The sequence below is a fragment of the Pteropus alecto genome, unplaced genomic scaffold (assembly GCF_000325575.1).
Source record: "Pteropus alecto unplaced genomic scaffold, ASM32557v1 scaffold105, whole genome shotgun sequence".
NCBI classification, from domain to species: Eukaryota; Metazoa; Chordata; class Mammalia; order Chiroptera; family Pteropodidae; genus Pteropus; species Pteropus alecto.
The window spans coordinates 3,291,155-3,305,579 of record NW_006436294.1 but is presented as its reverse complement, the minus strand read 5'-3'; the positions used below and the strand labels follow the sequence as shown (position 1 = coordinate 3,305,579).

At 42.4% G+C, this 14,425-nt stretch overlaps 1 protein-coding gene across 1 annotated transcript in view; it reads right to left on the bottom strand.

Annotated features, from left to right (window-relative positions):
- Positions 1-13,785: 13,785 nt before the first annotated feature.
- KHDRBS3 (KH RNA binding domain containing, signal transduction associated 3) overlaps positions 13,786-14,425 on the bottom strand; it is a 103,676-nt gene continuing 103,036 nt past the window's right edge. Inside the window, exon 7 of the mRNA XM_015590204.1 lies at positions 13,786-13,894. Coding sequence (XP_015445690.1) covers positions 13,786-13,894 — 109 coding nt within the window. The remainder of the gene's footprint in view (positions 13,895-14,425) is intronic.

Below are 14,425 nucleotides of genomic sequence, written 5' to 3'. Positions count from 1 at the left end.
CAGAATCTGGCCCCGGGAAAGGGCAAGAGCTTAAGGGCCCCTTCCTCGCTCCAGTCTCTCTCCCCGGGCGTTCTCTCTGCAGCTGCTTCTCCCTTCCTTTAGTCTCCTGTTGCTCAGCGGGTGGCAGCCACAACCAGCTGCTGGTACCCAAGATAGCCCAGCCCCGGACAGCCGAGCCCAAGAATTGGAAAGCAGACGCTCGCCGTGGGAGCGCAGGCGAGGGCCGTCTCCAACAGTGCGCCCCTCCTTGCGGGGCGCGCCCAGGCGGGTGGCAGCCCCGCCCCTCCGCGGGGCCTGGGGCCGCAGCTTCTCCTTCCACTCCTCCCGCCCCTCCCCGTCCGCGCCCTCCGGGCTTCCCAGCCGTCCGCTCCCGCCAGCAAGGCAGGGCGCGGACCGAACTTGCGGCGCGGTGGCGGTGCTGCTGCAGCCTCTCCACTGTGTGCTAAATAGAAGGCAGAGGAGGGTTCGCGACCTCAGCTATGGCTACCCCATTGGGTGGGGCGTGTGTGTGTGTGTGTGTGTGTGTGCGCGCGCGCGTGCACGTGTGTGGCAGATGTCTATCAATTTGAGAAAAACTGCTTTGTATCTCCCGTCTGCCCGGATTTCCATTTATCATACATTATTAATGTGAAATAAATTTTGTCAAGTATTTTTCCTGCATTTATAGAAGTGGTCATATGATTTTTCTCCATTACTTATTTAATGTGAATTACACTGATTTACCTTCAATGTTATATAAATCGTGTATTGCTAAACTCTGTTTGGTCGTGATAAATTAACATTTTTACACATTATTATTTTTGCTTTGCTAATATAGTTTGGTAAAGAAACTTGCATCTATGATCATACAGGATTTTGGTCTGTAGTTTTATGCTGTTGGGTTTTTTTTACCTTTGCTTCTCTCGTAATGTCCCTTTCTAGTTTTGGTGTGAGGGTTCTGGGAAGTGGTCTCATCTCAACTCTGTGCAATGCCGTGACTACCTCTTCCTTAAAGGTTTGCCAGGACTCACTAGGAGAGCCACTTGAGCCTAGAGCTTTATTTCTGGGAAGGGTTTTTACTGATATTTCCATTTCATTAATGGATACTGGACTGTACAAGTTTTCTATTCCTTCTTGTGTAAATTTTCATAAATTAGGTTTTTAAAAAGAATTTGTCCACTTTTTCCGAGTTGTAAAACACACTGGGATAAAGTTTGTCATCCTCTCATTAACCTGTAATTCTAGTTTTTCTATGAGATTTTTGGAGGCTTGACCAGTGAGATCAATTTTATCACTTTATCAATTTTAATAATCTGATCAAAAAACCAACATTTTGCTTTACTTATTGTCTTTATTGTTAAGTTTTCAATTTCATTTTTTTTTTTTAGTCATATCTTTATTCTTTCCTTCTACTAACTTGGGGTTTAATTTGATCTCCCTTGGTAAATTCTTCAGATGATATATTATTAATTTCACAGCTTCTTTCTTTTCTCTTATAGGCAAAGGATGCTAAAAATTTCCTTCGAGGTACTGCTTAGCTGGATCCACAAATTTAGATATTTTGTGTTTCCATTATCATTCAATAAACAAAATATTTTCTAATTTTCAGTGTGATTTCTTCTGTGATGCCTGCATCATTTAATAGTGTAATAGTGTATTCTTTAACTCAGAAACATTTTTGGATTTTCTGGAAAAATCCAAATTTCTAATTTAATCTGTTGTAACCTGAGAACATAATCTGTATTATTATTATTTAACTGAAACCTATACTTCCTTCAGATTACTTTAGTTTGTATCTAATGTCCCTTCTCTGTTCCAGATGCCATCGAGTGTATCACGTTACATTTAGCCATCATGGATGCTCGGGCTCCTCCCGGCTATGACAGTTTCTCTGGTTTTCCTTGTTTTGATGACCTGGCAGTTCTGAGGAGGAGGTCAGGTATTTTGCAGAATGCCTCTCGGCAGCTGGAATCTGTCTGATATTTTTCTCATGATTAAGTTGGGGCTATGGAAATTTAATCATGAGATTTTTGGAGAAACACTACAGAGATAAAGTGCCATTTTCATTGTATTACTTCGGGAGTATATTCTACCAACATGACTTCTCACTGATGATGTCACCTTGATCACCTGGATGAGGAAGTGTCTGCTGAGTTTCTCCACTGTGAAGTCAGCCTTGTCTTCCTTTTTCAAACACTGCGTTCTTCGGAAAGAGAAATATTTCCTTTCCTTGAAGAATTCCAAATAACTTATGTAGATACTCCTTGAGGGTAGAGAAAATTATTTGTAATCCTTCTGCATGGGAGATTTATCGACATCCCTTTATTTATTTACTTATTCAATCATTTATATTGGTATGGACTCGTGGCGATTTATACTTTGGGTTATAATCAGATATTGTTTTATTTATTTTGTTGATCAAGTGTCCTAGCTCTGGTACCTGAGAACTCTTTCAGCTGGCTCTCGTGTCACTCTGACATACCCCCATTATTCATTCATCCATCACTTGCTCATTCACATTCATTCATTCATTCATTCTAGCATGTCCTCACTTTCTGGAGGTACAAGATGCTCCAGGCATATTGTGTATTATTTCCTGTGCTCATCTTAGAACAAGTCATTTCTTAAGGAATCCTGGCTCCTATCACTGGAGAATGATATTAGAAACCAAGATCTGCTTTCTATTATTTTGATCCATAGAAATTTGTTGAGACTTGTTTTATTGTCCAGAATAAATGCACGCTCCATGTGCACTTGAGAACAATGTGTATTCTGCTCTTATTGAAAAGAATGTTTTATAAAAGTTAGGTCAAGGGGTTGATAATGTTTTTCAAATCCTTCATATGCTTACTGATTTCCTCCATCAATTCTATCAATTACCTAGATAGGAAAGTCTTAGAGTCTCCAACAACTGTGATTTTGTCTATACTTCAAGTTTTTATTCTTCCTTTTTTGTTTTGTTTTGTTTTGTTATTAGGTTACACACTTAACATTGTTTATGTCTTTTTGATGAATTGCCCACTTATCATTAGGAATTGCCTCTCTATCTCTAATACTCTTTGCCTTGAGGTCTACTGTGTCTGAAATTATGATAGCCACACTAGATTTTTAATGCATCCTCTTTTCACAGTATATAATTTTCCATCCTTTTATTTTTTAAGGTGTTTGTATAATTATGTTCAAATCATGTTTCTTCCAAAACAATATAAAGTTGATTCTTTGCTTTATATCCAGTCTGGTAGTATCTTCTTTTAAATTCAGATTTTCCATCCATTTTCATTGAAACGTATATTTTGACTGAAGTTTCCTATCTTAATATTTGGTTTCTAATTCTCCAAACTGCTGTTTTCCTCCATTTCTCCTTCCCTGCCTTTTTATGGGTGAATTAAGTATTTTTTTAGAATTTAATTTTATTTTCTCTATTGACTTTAGTTATGCTTCCTTTTAGATTTTTAGGTGTTGCTCTAAAGTTACAATGTGTCTTTAACTTAGTCTAACTTTAATAAATATCTAAAAGCTTCAAAACACTGTAAGAACCTTCAATAACGTACTGCCAGCCATCAGCCTCTCAATCTTTGTACACTGCTATCATATTTCACTCCCATATATGCAATAAATACGCTGTAATTTCCACATTAAATTACAATTAGTATTACTTCCAATAGTTAATAGTTTATGAAGACATTGAAATATAAATAGATGTATATAAATACTTTTTAAAAATGGTTTCTTATGTTTTCCATATTTATTTTTTCAGGTGTCCTTCATTTTTTTCTGATAGAAGAGTTTTCTATCAGGTATCATTTCCCTTCAGCCTAAATCTTTTAATATTTCTGGTAGTAAAGGGCTACTGAATACAAACTGTCAACTTTTGGGTGTTTTCTTTTTTTTGTCTGAAACGTCTTTATTTCATATTACTCTTTGGAGAATATTTTTAATATACAAAATTCTAGGCTGGCAAATGTTTTCTTCATCTCTTTACGGACAAAGGTCCACGTTTCAGGCCCTCGCTGCTCCTGATCAGAAGTCAGTCATCTTTCTTACTATTTTACCTCTGTATATAACATGTCTTTTTCCTTGGGTCGCTCTCAAGATTTTCCTTTTCTTTTTTCTTTCTTTTTTTTTTTTTTTAATTTTATCAATTTGTATATGTTATAACCTGGCGTGTTTTTATTGATAATTATCCTGCTTGTGGATCTGTGCGATGATGTTTTTCATTATTTTTGGAAAATGTTCATCCATTGTTTGTTCAAGTACTCCTGTCTCGTATTTTCTCTCTTCTCACTCTGGGACTCTAATAATACGTTAGGTTGTTTTGCATTGTTTTGCAGATCCTCAGATGCAATGTTCCTTTTACTCCCCGTCTTCTTGTCTCTATCATTTCGTGCATGTTTGGATCATTTCGATCTACTCATTAAGCCCGCTAACATGCCTATTCGTCTCTAATATTTTCCAGTTGTCGCATTTTCACTTGGCTCTTTTTTTGTTTCCATCTGCTGAATTCCTATTCGTTCATTCGTGCTGTCTACCTTTTTTGTACAATATCCTTTAGCATAGGTATCATATAAATTTTTAAGACCCTGTTTGACAATCCTAATCTCTGGGCTCTCTGTTCCTTTTGACTATTTATTCTCTTGACTCTGGGTCATATTTTCTTATCTCGTAACTTTTTATTGAATGCTAGATGTTTATGGAAAAGAACAGAGAGAATAAGATAAACAAGACATATATGCAAAGGACATATCTCTCCTTGTTTCGGGCTGTTAGCGGCTATATTAGTTTTCCATTTATGACAAATTATTACAAACTTTGCAATTTAAACAACACAGAATTTTATGTCCTACTTCTGTGTAACAGAAGTCTCGCTGGGTTAAAACCGAGGTACTGGGAAGTCCGTATTCCTTTTTGGAGGCTTTGGGGGGAAATCCATTTCCTTGTGCTCCCCAGGTTCCAGGGGTGCCCACATTCTTTGGCTATTGCCCTCCTTCCTTCATCTCCAAAGCCAGCAACATCGCATCATTCTGTGCCTCCCTCTCATTGCTACATACCCCTCTGACTGCCTCCCGTGAGGTTTTCATTTCCACTGCTCTTGTGATCACAATGGACCAAACCAGATATTCTAGGATTATCTCCCCATATTGAGGATCTTTACTGAAATGTATCTGCAAAGTCCCTTCTGCCACGTAAGGGAACGGACGTATCCACACGTTCTGGAGATTAGGACGTGGATATTTTCGAGAGCCATTATTTTTCCAACTAAAGAGACTTCCCAGCCAAGACGTTAGTGTGTATAAGAAACAGCCTTCGCCTGTTAACTTCGTAGTTTTATGTTTTATCATACTGGGATTGATTTTAGATAGGAAGGAGTTATTACAACATACTCTTGAAAAGCTAAAACATTCTCTTACGAGATGTCCAAAATATTTTATTACAGAGAGAAAAATGTTAAGTTTTCTGTTAGAAGAATTTGAAATTATAAAATCAAATGGAAGAAAATTATAACTTTTAGGATGCTAGAATATACAAGACCACTGTCAGAGGGCTTCTGCACAGACCACTGCTCAGACATCCCCTGAGTCAGACTTTAACCCATCCTTCAAGTCTTAAATCACCTTCTCAATGAAGCTGAACATGGCTGCTGTATTTAATCACGACTCTCACTAGTTTAAGCTCTACGAGTGCTGGTGTCTTCATCCTTTTTGTTCATCAATACTTTTCAAGCACCTTTTTCAAGTTCCTGGCATACAGTAGGCACCTGATATTTTGCTGAACGAATCGATGGGAGACATTAACAAAAATGCTGATAATTAATTTCTATGGGAAACAAACATTTGCACAGTGACGGTGTGCCGTGAGGCACTGTGAAAAGTGCCTCATGCACAATCCTTACTAATCAACGAGAGCAGCTCTCAGCCTTGGCTGCTCGCCAAAATTACCTGTAAGCGTTTAAAAATTTTCAGATAGCTGGGCTACGCCAAGACCCAGATTCAAAGTAACAAACAGGAGACTGACGTGGGCACCCACTTTTTTCCTTTTGAAGGCTGTGTACACGACACTTCTGGGCGGCCAGAACCGAGGACCACACCCACTGTCACGTTAGACTTTCACTGGCACCAGACTTCTTACCACGATGCCAATGCAGAAACTTTCAAAGCGGATGCAGACTTCTTAAACATTATCAATTTAACTGAAAAACGCAGACAGATCACTTTTCTGATCCATCCTGTACTAGGTATTGGAGGTATAAAGATGATGGGAAGAGGGGCCCCGGGCATTGAGGGGCTCTCTGTATGAAAAGGAGACAGTCTGATAAGTAATACTGGAGACCAAGGACAAATACGGAGTATTCTGAAACACAGAAGACTGGCTTCGTACTTAGTAGAACACGGGAGGAGGGGGAGCGGAGGGAGGGGAGGGAACCGTAAGGGAGGGGAGGGCCGAGGATCCGGGGAGCCTGCTGGGTGAGATAACTACTGAGTCAAGTGACCGAAGTGCTGAGAGAAGCGATCGGGCATGAACTAAAATAAAGAAAATAGCAAATTCTCCGATTTGCACCATTTTGGAAAAGTCTAAACAACTGCACGTCGATTTTTATAGAGATGTGCCAAATAACCACGACGCCTTTTTCGAAAGTATCACATGAAGAAAGTAACTGAAAGAGCCATGAAGAATCTGACGAAATTACATTTACTCTGCTAATTTATGCTTTGAGATCTATTTAGTGTGTAACTGAGCAAGTTATAAATGAACTGCTACTGTACAATTCAGTATAAGTGTCTTGTATGAGTGGATGACTTGACATGAGGCTAGAGAAAAAATCAAGGCCACATCGAGAGAGGCCTTGCTAATGTGATGGCTCCTAACAGACGCAATGGTCCCATATTCATCCTTTAACTCATTCTATTCAAAACTTATTTTTTAGCACTAGCGATATTGCTATACTTGGAAGATTACACACTGCCCAGGCTGAATACCACGCCCCTCCAGAAACCCCTTTGTTTTTTCAATTTGCTTTTTGTCCCTCTGTAGTCACATTTTCCTTAGTCATAAACTGGAACTAACCCAAGGGGCCTTCGCCATTCGGAGGAGCACTGGAGTTGTAGAACACGGTATGTAACCACGCCGTCTTTCCAAAATGCCACAATTCTAAATCTAAGACACTCGGCCCCAAAGCTGTTGGGAAAAGGAACTTTAGTGACTGCTAATGACAACGCTGACAACACGCCAGGCACTGTTTGAAGTGCTGTCGCTGTCTTAACTCGGTTAATTTTATAACAACCCTAATAGGTAGGCGGTTGCTGAGGCCATCACTCTCATTTTACAGATGAGGACCCTAAGACGCGGGTGAAAGGACTCGACTGCAGTTGCTGTCTGAGCAAACGGCAGAGTTGTGACCGGCTCCAGGCAGTCTGGCTCAGTCGAGGGAGACCCCCCTTCACCCTCACTAACCAAGTCACAACTTGGCCTTGACCGAACCACTGTTTTATCTGTGTTACTTTGGCCGGGTTGATATGCATTGTTGTTGTGTTTTTTTTTCTCCCCCCATATCCAAAATGTCTTATCTCTTTCACTGAACTTGCCAGAAACTGCCTGTTCTTTTTATATTTACACTGTCAAACACTCATTATATAATAAGTTCAAGCACTTATTGTACAAATATTGGGTCAGAAGTTACAAATATTTTTAAGGCTCTTGATGTACACTCGCGAATTACTTTTCAAAAGGAACATATTCCTTCACGATGACAGACATGAGAAAATACAGTCTACACCACGTCTGAGTTACTGGAGCTTCTACAACTGTGAGTCTGGTAAATGAGGTTTGACCAGATTCTAAGAAATTCACGCAAACTGACGTTATCATAAACCATCCCTCACGAGTCACTTCCAGCTTTGACCACAAGTCTATGCTTCCAAACATTCTACGATTTTATAAACAATCTAAATTCAATGAGGCCTTCGATCACTTTTTATTTCACAAATGGGGAATCAAAATGGGGATGGCGAAGGCCCCTTGGGTTATTTCCAAAATGGAGAAGCAAAATGCAGATTGTTCGTTTGTTGGGATTTTACTAAGAGCCTTCCTCAGAAAAGACTAGAAAAAGTTTCTAGAGGCAATACTCAGGTCCCAACGAGTGACACCAACAGGGCCCGGCAGAGGGCTGAGCTGCCGGGGTTCGCACGCCAGCTCTTGCACGTCCTCTCCACGGACCTCAGGAAAGGTCCGTAATATCTGTGCCTCGATGTCCTCATCTATAAAATGGGATAATAATAATGGTAACCTCCCTTTATAAGGCTGCACAATGCTCAGAACAGCATGCGGCACCAAGGACACGTGACCTTGGTAAGTTTCCTGAACTTCTATGTGTAGGTTACACCTGCTATCTCGTATGATCACAACTGTGCGAGTATTACTGTTGTCGTTCTACGGACGAGAAAAGAAGGGTCTAAGAAGTTAAACTCAGTTGGCTAAAATCGCACAGCTGAGGAAGCGCTGGAGCTGGGATGCGAACCCAGGTCTGTGCGGTTTGACAGCCCACGGTCTTTTCATTAAATCACGCCACCCGATTTCATACAGACGTTACATCGTTTTTCTTTCATTGAAAAGAGCGCAGGATTTGTTAAGAAAATCCTAGACATAAAAACACATTTTAAGAATTTATGAACCACGAGGGGAAAAAAAAAAAAAACCCCACGAGCGATTCATGGAGCGGATGCTTTATCTAACAGACCTTACCCAATTCCACGTGAGGATCTGAAATCGGGGGTGTGAGAGCCCACGTCCCTACTTTCTGGAAATCCTGTCACACGATGCGCATTTTAGCAACGAACCGCTTTCCCTGGTCTGCTCGCTCGGCGCAGCATCTGTCATCGCTCCGAATGGCTGATCCCAAGCCTCGCCGGTCTCTCCGCAGCGCTATTAAGCAGATGGCAGCGCTAAATCCAAATGATGTAGTACATCTCCCCGGAGGGCTTTGTTTTCGCACAGGGCCATTATTCTACAATTCCTCCGTGATAAATCTCGTGTATTCTCAAGAACGTTAAAGAGCGAACTGACAGTGGCATCTGATTCATCGCCGCCGGCGAGCGCCCGCCTCGCCGTGCCCCGCGCACCTGTGCAGGTCACGCACGAAGGTGCCCGACGTGGGAGCTCTGGCATTCTCTCCATGGGCAGGGGCAGATTTTTTTTTTTTATTTAAATATTTGCTTTGGAGTTAAGCAAAAGGACATGGATCTTGAAGAGAAGTGGGTACGAGGCCTGGCTTACTTACCAGCTGGGTGACTTTGGCCAAGCTCACAACTCCGAGCATCAGTTTCCTTATCCGTAAAATTAAGGACCGACAACCTCACAGAGGTTCTCGGCAAGTAAATGAAAAGACAGGCACAGCAGCGTCTAACGCAGTAGGTAATACTTGGCCCAAGGACCCAGTAGGTATTTTATTCCTTCAAAGTGTATTAACTTAATGAAACTTACTTTTTTCCCTCCTCCTTCTTTTTTATTAGTTTAATTCTAAGGAATTTCCTGATGATGATACAAAACTTATTAGCTAATTTTCAATACAGTCGAGGGATCGAGTTTAGTAGAAGGGCATTGTAACTCAGGGTGAAGCCCAATCACGGCTCTCAGATTCACCGGATCAAACTTTATTTTCGGCCATGAAACGCAATGGCTGATTCACTGACCAGTGAGACAAACACTGAGCACAGCGGATGCCAAACTTCAGCCCTTTATGGGCCATTTTCAAGACTCTGCCACCTGGATCACCACCTTCCTGTTAGTGACTTAATATTACTCTGCGACCCGATGTTAACCAAAAATAAATGTATCATAACTGAATTACAGCAGCGATATTCACACAATCACGAGCTTGGTAGGCAAATTATATTTTACAATAACTTTAAAATCTAAGCATCACCACCGTAAAGCCTGCCTGCCCTGGCGTCATCTGAAATCACACCGCGCAATCACACCCGTGGCAGGTGGACGGCTCTGAAAGACGCGGCGGCCACGGGAAGGAAGCGGACTGAAATCCACAGTGTCACTGAGCGTGTGAGTCCGGCCACTTACTAAACCTCCCTGTGTCTGTTTTCTCAGGAGTGAAAGGGGGATAATCCATCTTTTAAGGTTGAAATTAAGATCGGAAGGGCCGTAGGTGCCTGTGTGTGGAGGGGGGGTGCATACACCCCCACACGTACCCGACGCGATGCGACCAGCACACGGCGGCAGGTGCTCGGTGTCAGCGACGCTCACGCCGGTTCACGCCACCGCCCTGGGCCACCCCTTACTTTCCCCTTTGAGCTTGTAGCTTCTCTTTGGTGCTACAGCCCCCGACTCTTTTATTTTTAACTGTAAGGTCCTTGACTGAGACCATATTTATGGGTTTACGGTATAGTTTGGGTGGGCATCTCTGTTTTTGGGGTCGGTGTTTACACAACACTGCGTTAGAAGCGCGTGCTTTTGCCAACAGCTTCTGCAGCTCCATTTGTGCTAAGCGGTTCCTTCGGTAGCTGCGCAGCAAGTAGCTAAAAACTAGGTAAACGTAAACGTGACAAACAATTTAAAGGCATGGTTAATAAACGCTGAATCCAGGCCAAACTTTTACTGCTTCTTAAAGTCCAAAACAGCCAATGCTAACACAACACAGCAGTATCTTCTAAAAGACAGTTTTACTGGTGTTTAGGCGGTTACGTCTTAAAGAACAGGTGATCATTTCCAAAGTGAAAATTCCAAATTATTTTCAGACTTCGACAGGTCAGCTCTCGAGAAGGACATTATGGGATATAAAATGCCAAAGCTGCCAACAGGGAGAATGGCAAACTAGAGAACAGGCCAAGCGGCAAAATTAATTTTTGTCTCGTTTTCCTTGGAACTGGCATTTGAAGGCACACCAAGAGACCTCATAGCCTCTGACAGCTTCCGTTACTCTGCCTATTGAGACAAAGGGGCTTAGGTGTTTTGTCACAAAAACAAATCAACGATTTTATATTTTTTAAAAAAAATTTCTTAGCTGGATAATGGTTTTTAAAGTCAGACAAAAATGTAGGCTCAAGTGCTTTTTGGGAAAAGTGGCTAAAATGAGAAAGTGGCTAAAATCACCATCTTCAACTTCCGCACGTGAAAACCTTAGACCGTAGGGTCATTACGAAAACACGAGCTAATGCATGTAAAGGACATCGCTAGCTGGGCCCTAGACTTAACGGATTCCCCCAAATTGGCAGCTATTATTTCCAATTCCTTTTTCAGTCATTTTAAGTATTTTCATGAAAATCATAGCGATTTTGGAGGACGAAATGAAACATGCACTTGGAAGTGCAGTCAAACCACAAAGTGCTATAGGAAATTAGTATGTCGATATACTAAATATTTAGTATATTTAGTATATTTAGTATATGTAGTGTGCTAAATATACTAAATGCCCAGAAACTAAATGTTTGTACTACACAATCATCCACCTTATGCTCAGGGCGGTTATCAGCACGTTTTAAAACCCTTTTTTTTCTACTTTCTACTTCTATATGATGGCTATAGGAATCAAATATTTCTTTGGAGAACTGAAAACTATTCAGGAACACAGACCAAATATTATATTTTAAATAAAAATTATACCTACGGTGTAAGCACGACGATTTGATATACAGATGCATTGTGAAGTAACTGTTACAGTCAAGCTCATTTGCATACCTTCTCACAGTGCTGGGTCTTTGTGTGATGAGAGCATCTGAAATCTGCTCTCTTGGCAAATTTCTGGAATCCGACACAGGATTATATTCACCACACTCATCACACCGTAAACTGGGATCATTACGAGGATCACAAATAAGACAGCGAATGAAAATTAATTCCATTTAGTTCAGAATGAAAGGAATCTGTTTACAGAGGCTTTCCAGAAGTCAGAACTGATTTCTGTGGAGACTCGGGTCGTGTCAGGGGAGGGGCAGGTCCGTCAGGGTGGAGGCCATTTGTCACCTGCTCTTTCTTATTGGTGAGAGCTGGTCAGGAGCTGCGTGTCCTTAGGAATTAATCGGTAACTGTTTGAGCCAACATGTATTAGTTCAAGTCCAAGACTGTAAAGAACAGGTCACGCTTCTCTGCACTGTGACTGTGTTTACAGCCTGTTACTCGTTAAATGTGTGACGTTAGACACACAATGCTTTGTTTTACATGACAGCATCGTCGGCGCTGTCGAGGTCATTACAGAGATCCATGGGCGTGTCGCTGAACCTTACGGAGCTCTCTGCCACTCCGCGGGCATTCTCATCTGGACTCTAATTTCCACACAAGACACTTGAAAATCGAGGGGAAACCATTCTAATCTGTAAAACCTCCTGAGAGGAACTGTTGTTTCTGCAACTAAACTTTCATAAAATGATTACGGTTTATGAAATTTAATAGCCATTACTGAAAAGAACCCTTTCACAGGGCAGATGATGATTACCCGGCGGCCGGCCGCCCCACCCCACTGGCTAGTTCTAGTTTGCTTTCAAGTGGGCTTTGCAATCCCCAGTTTATGGCAGACGTCGATACTGACCAGCCAGCCCTGTGGGGGGAACCCCTCCGCAAGGCGCCTCCCGCTCCCCATTCTCTGGACGTCATTACTCTGCACAGTCTGTGCAGATTCACTAATTCCTGCTTCCTGTGACCACCCCGTGAGAGGAGCAGAGTTGCAGGGGGAGGGTGGGACCCAGGCTGTGACCCCCTCACAGAAGTCCTTTCGCTTAGTTCTCTCTCAGAGAGGACCTCGGGGACCGCGCACCCCGCTCCGCCTGGTTCACACCCACCGCGGGCTCTCCTGTTCCATGCAACCTTCAGGTCGGGCCTCTAAGGAAGAAACTAGATGACAGATTTTACAAACCGAGGCTTTGAGAGGTGAAACAGCTTGTCCAAAGTCACATGGCCAGTAAATGCGAAAGCTGGGATCTAAACGCAGGTCTGTCAGACTCAGGACCACTCTGGCCTGGGCTCGGGATGTTTCTGATGACAGGTCTGCATCAGAAAGGGAGCCATTTTTGAGCTTGGAACTCTGTTGACGTGCTCTGTACACTGCGGTATTAAGTTATATCCTACGCACGTGATGAAACCTCAGGACAGAAATTTAAGAAGGAAGACCGCGAGCTGACACCTTCTCACGTTCTTTCTGCGTCTGGTTAATCACTTGCTTCCCCGGGGTGCACGGCCCTGATCCCAGATCCTGCCCTGCGCTCAAGTGCCAGGGACACGGCCAGGTACCTGACTCTGTGCTCCCCGAGAAAAATCGGCACTTTAAAGTTTTGGAATAGCTACATCAAAGAACAAAAAGAAGGAACAGGTGAAATCCATTTTAATAAGACGTGTATTTTATATTTTTTTATTTCATATGCAGTTTGGACTTGCCAAATTTCACGTGTTCACTGGCCACGTGGCTAGTGGCGGCCGCAGAGGACCGGGCGCTTTTAGCTCTGAAGCACGGAGCGTCAAAGACTGTTTTCAGAACGGCTTTGTAATCCAAAGGGAGACCCAGTGATAATACTGAACTATGTATGTCACTATGGCATAGAACGTACTTCCAAATTTTGAATTGAGTGAATTACCGAAGTATGAAATTAACTTTATAAAACCTGAATTGTGAGAATCAAGGGATTTTGGACCACAGGACATCAAGCGTTACATGGCATTATCTATTAGCGACTATTAAGGCTGTTTGCTCCTTCGGCGTATGGCAGTAAGTGGCATTTGCAAAAGGCTCTATTGTGAAATTGGAAAAAAATCGAAGTTCTTAATTTTATCAGTCTTTGCCTACAACATTAATATGCAGCATAAATAAAACTCTTAGGTTTGGTTAAGGTAGTCCACGTCCGACAAGGCAATACTCCCGTTTCGGATGAAAGCTAGTTCCCCAGGGAGTCGAAAGCATCGCAAAGTGGTAGACGTTCGAACGCTGTATGGGGAACACTGATAGGGATCAGCTGGACCAATGGAAGTGAAAACCGTGACAAATGGAGAACGGAGAGGCAACGGAGCGGAGTAGAGAGAGAGAATGCCGTGGGCCAGCGGGGCTCTGTGCGCTGCTCGGCCTTGTGAGTCTGGATAAGTGACTGAACCTCTCTGAACCTGCACGTGAGGAAGGACGTGTTTAGACCTGACTTTCTCGGTATTTCAGGGCATGCTGAGAGTGCAGCAAGGATTTATGTGAAGTCCAGGAACAGCGTCGGGCACAGTGTAAACCCTCAATAACTGGAGACGACTGCCTCGTTAATACCCACTGCTTGATCCTGGAGCTGACCTGAAAATCTGCTATCCTAACCGGTTTATACTAGATTTCTAAGTCTGAGACATACGGTGTTACGAGGTGTGCGTGTTATGAGCTGAACTGTGTCCCCCCTCCAAAAGGGATCACTCGTTGAAACCCTAACCCCAGTACCTCGCAATGTGACTATACTTGGAAATAGAGATTTAAAAAGGGTGACGT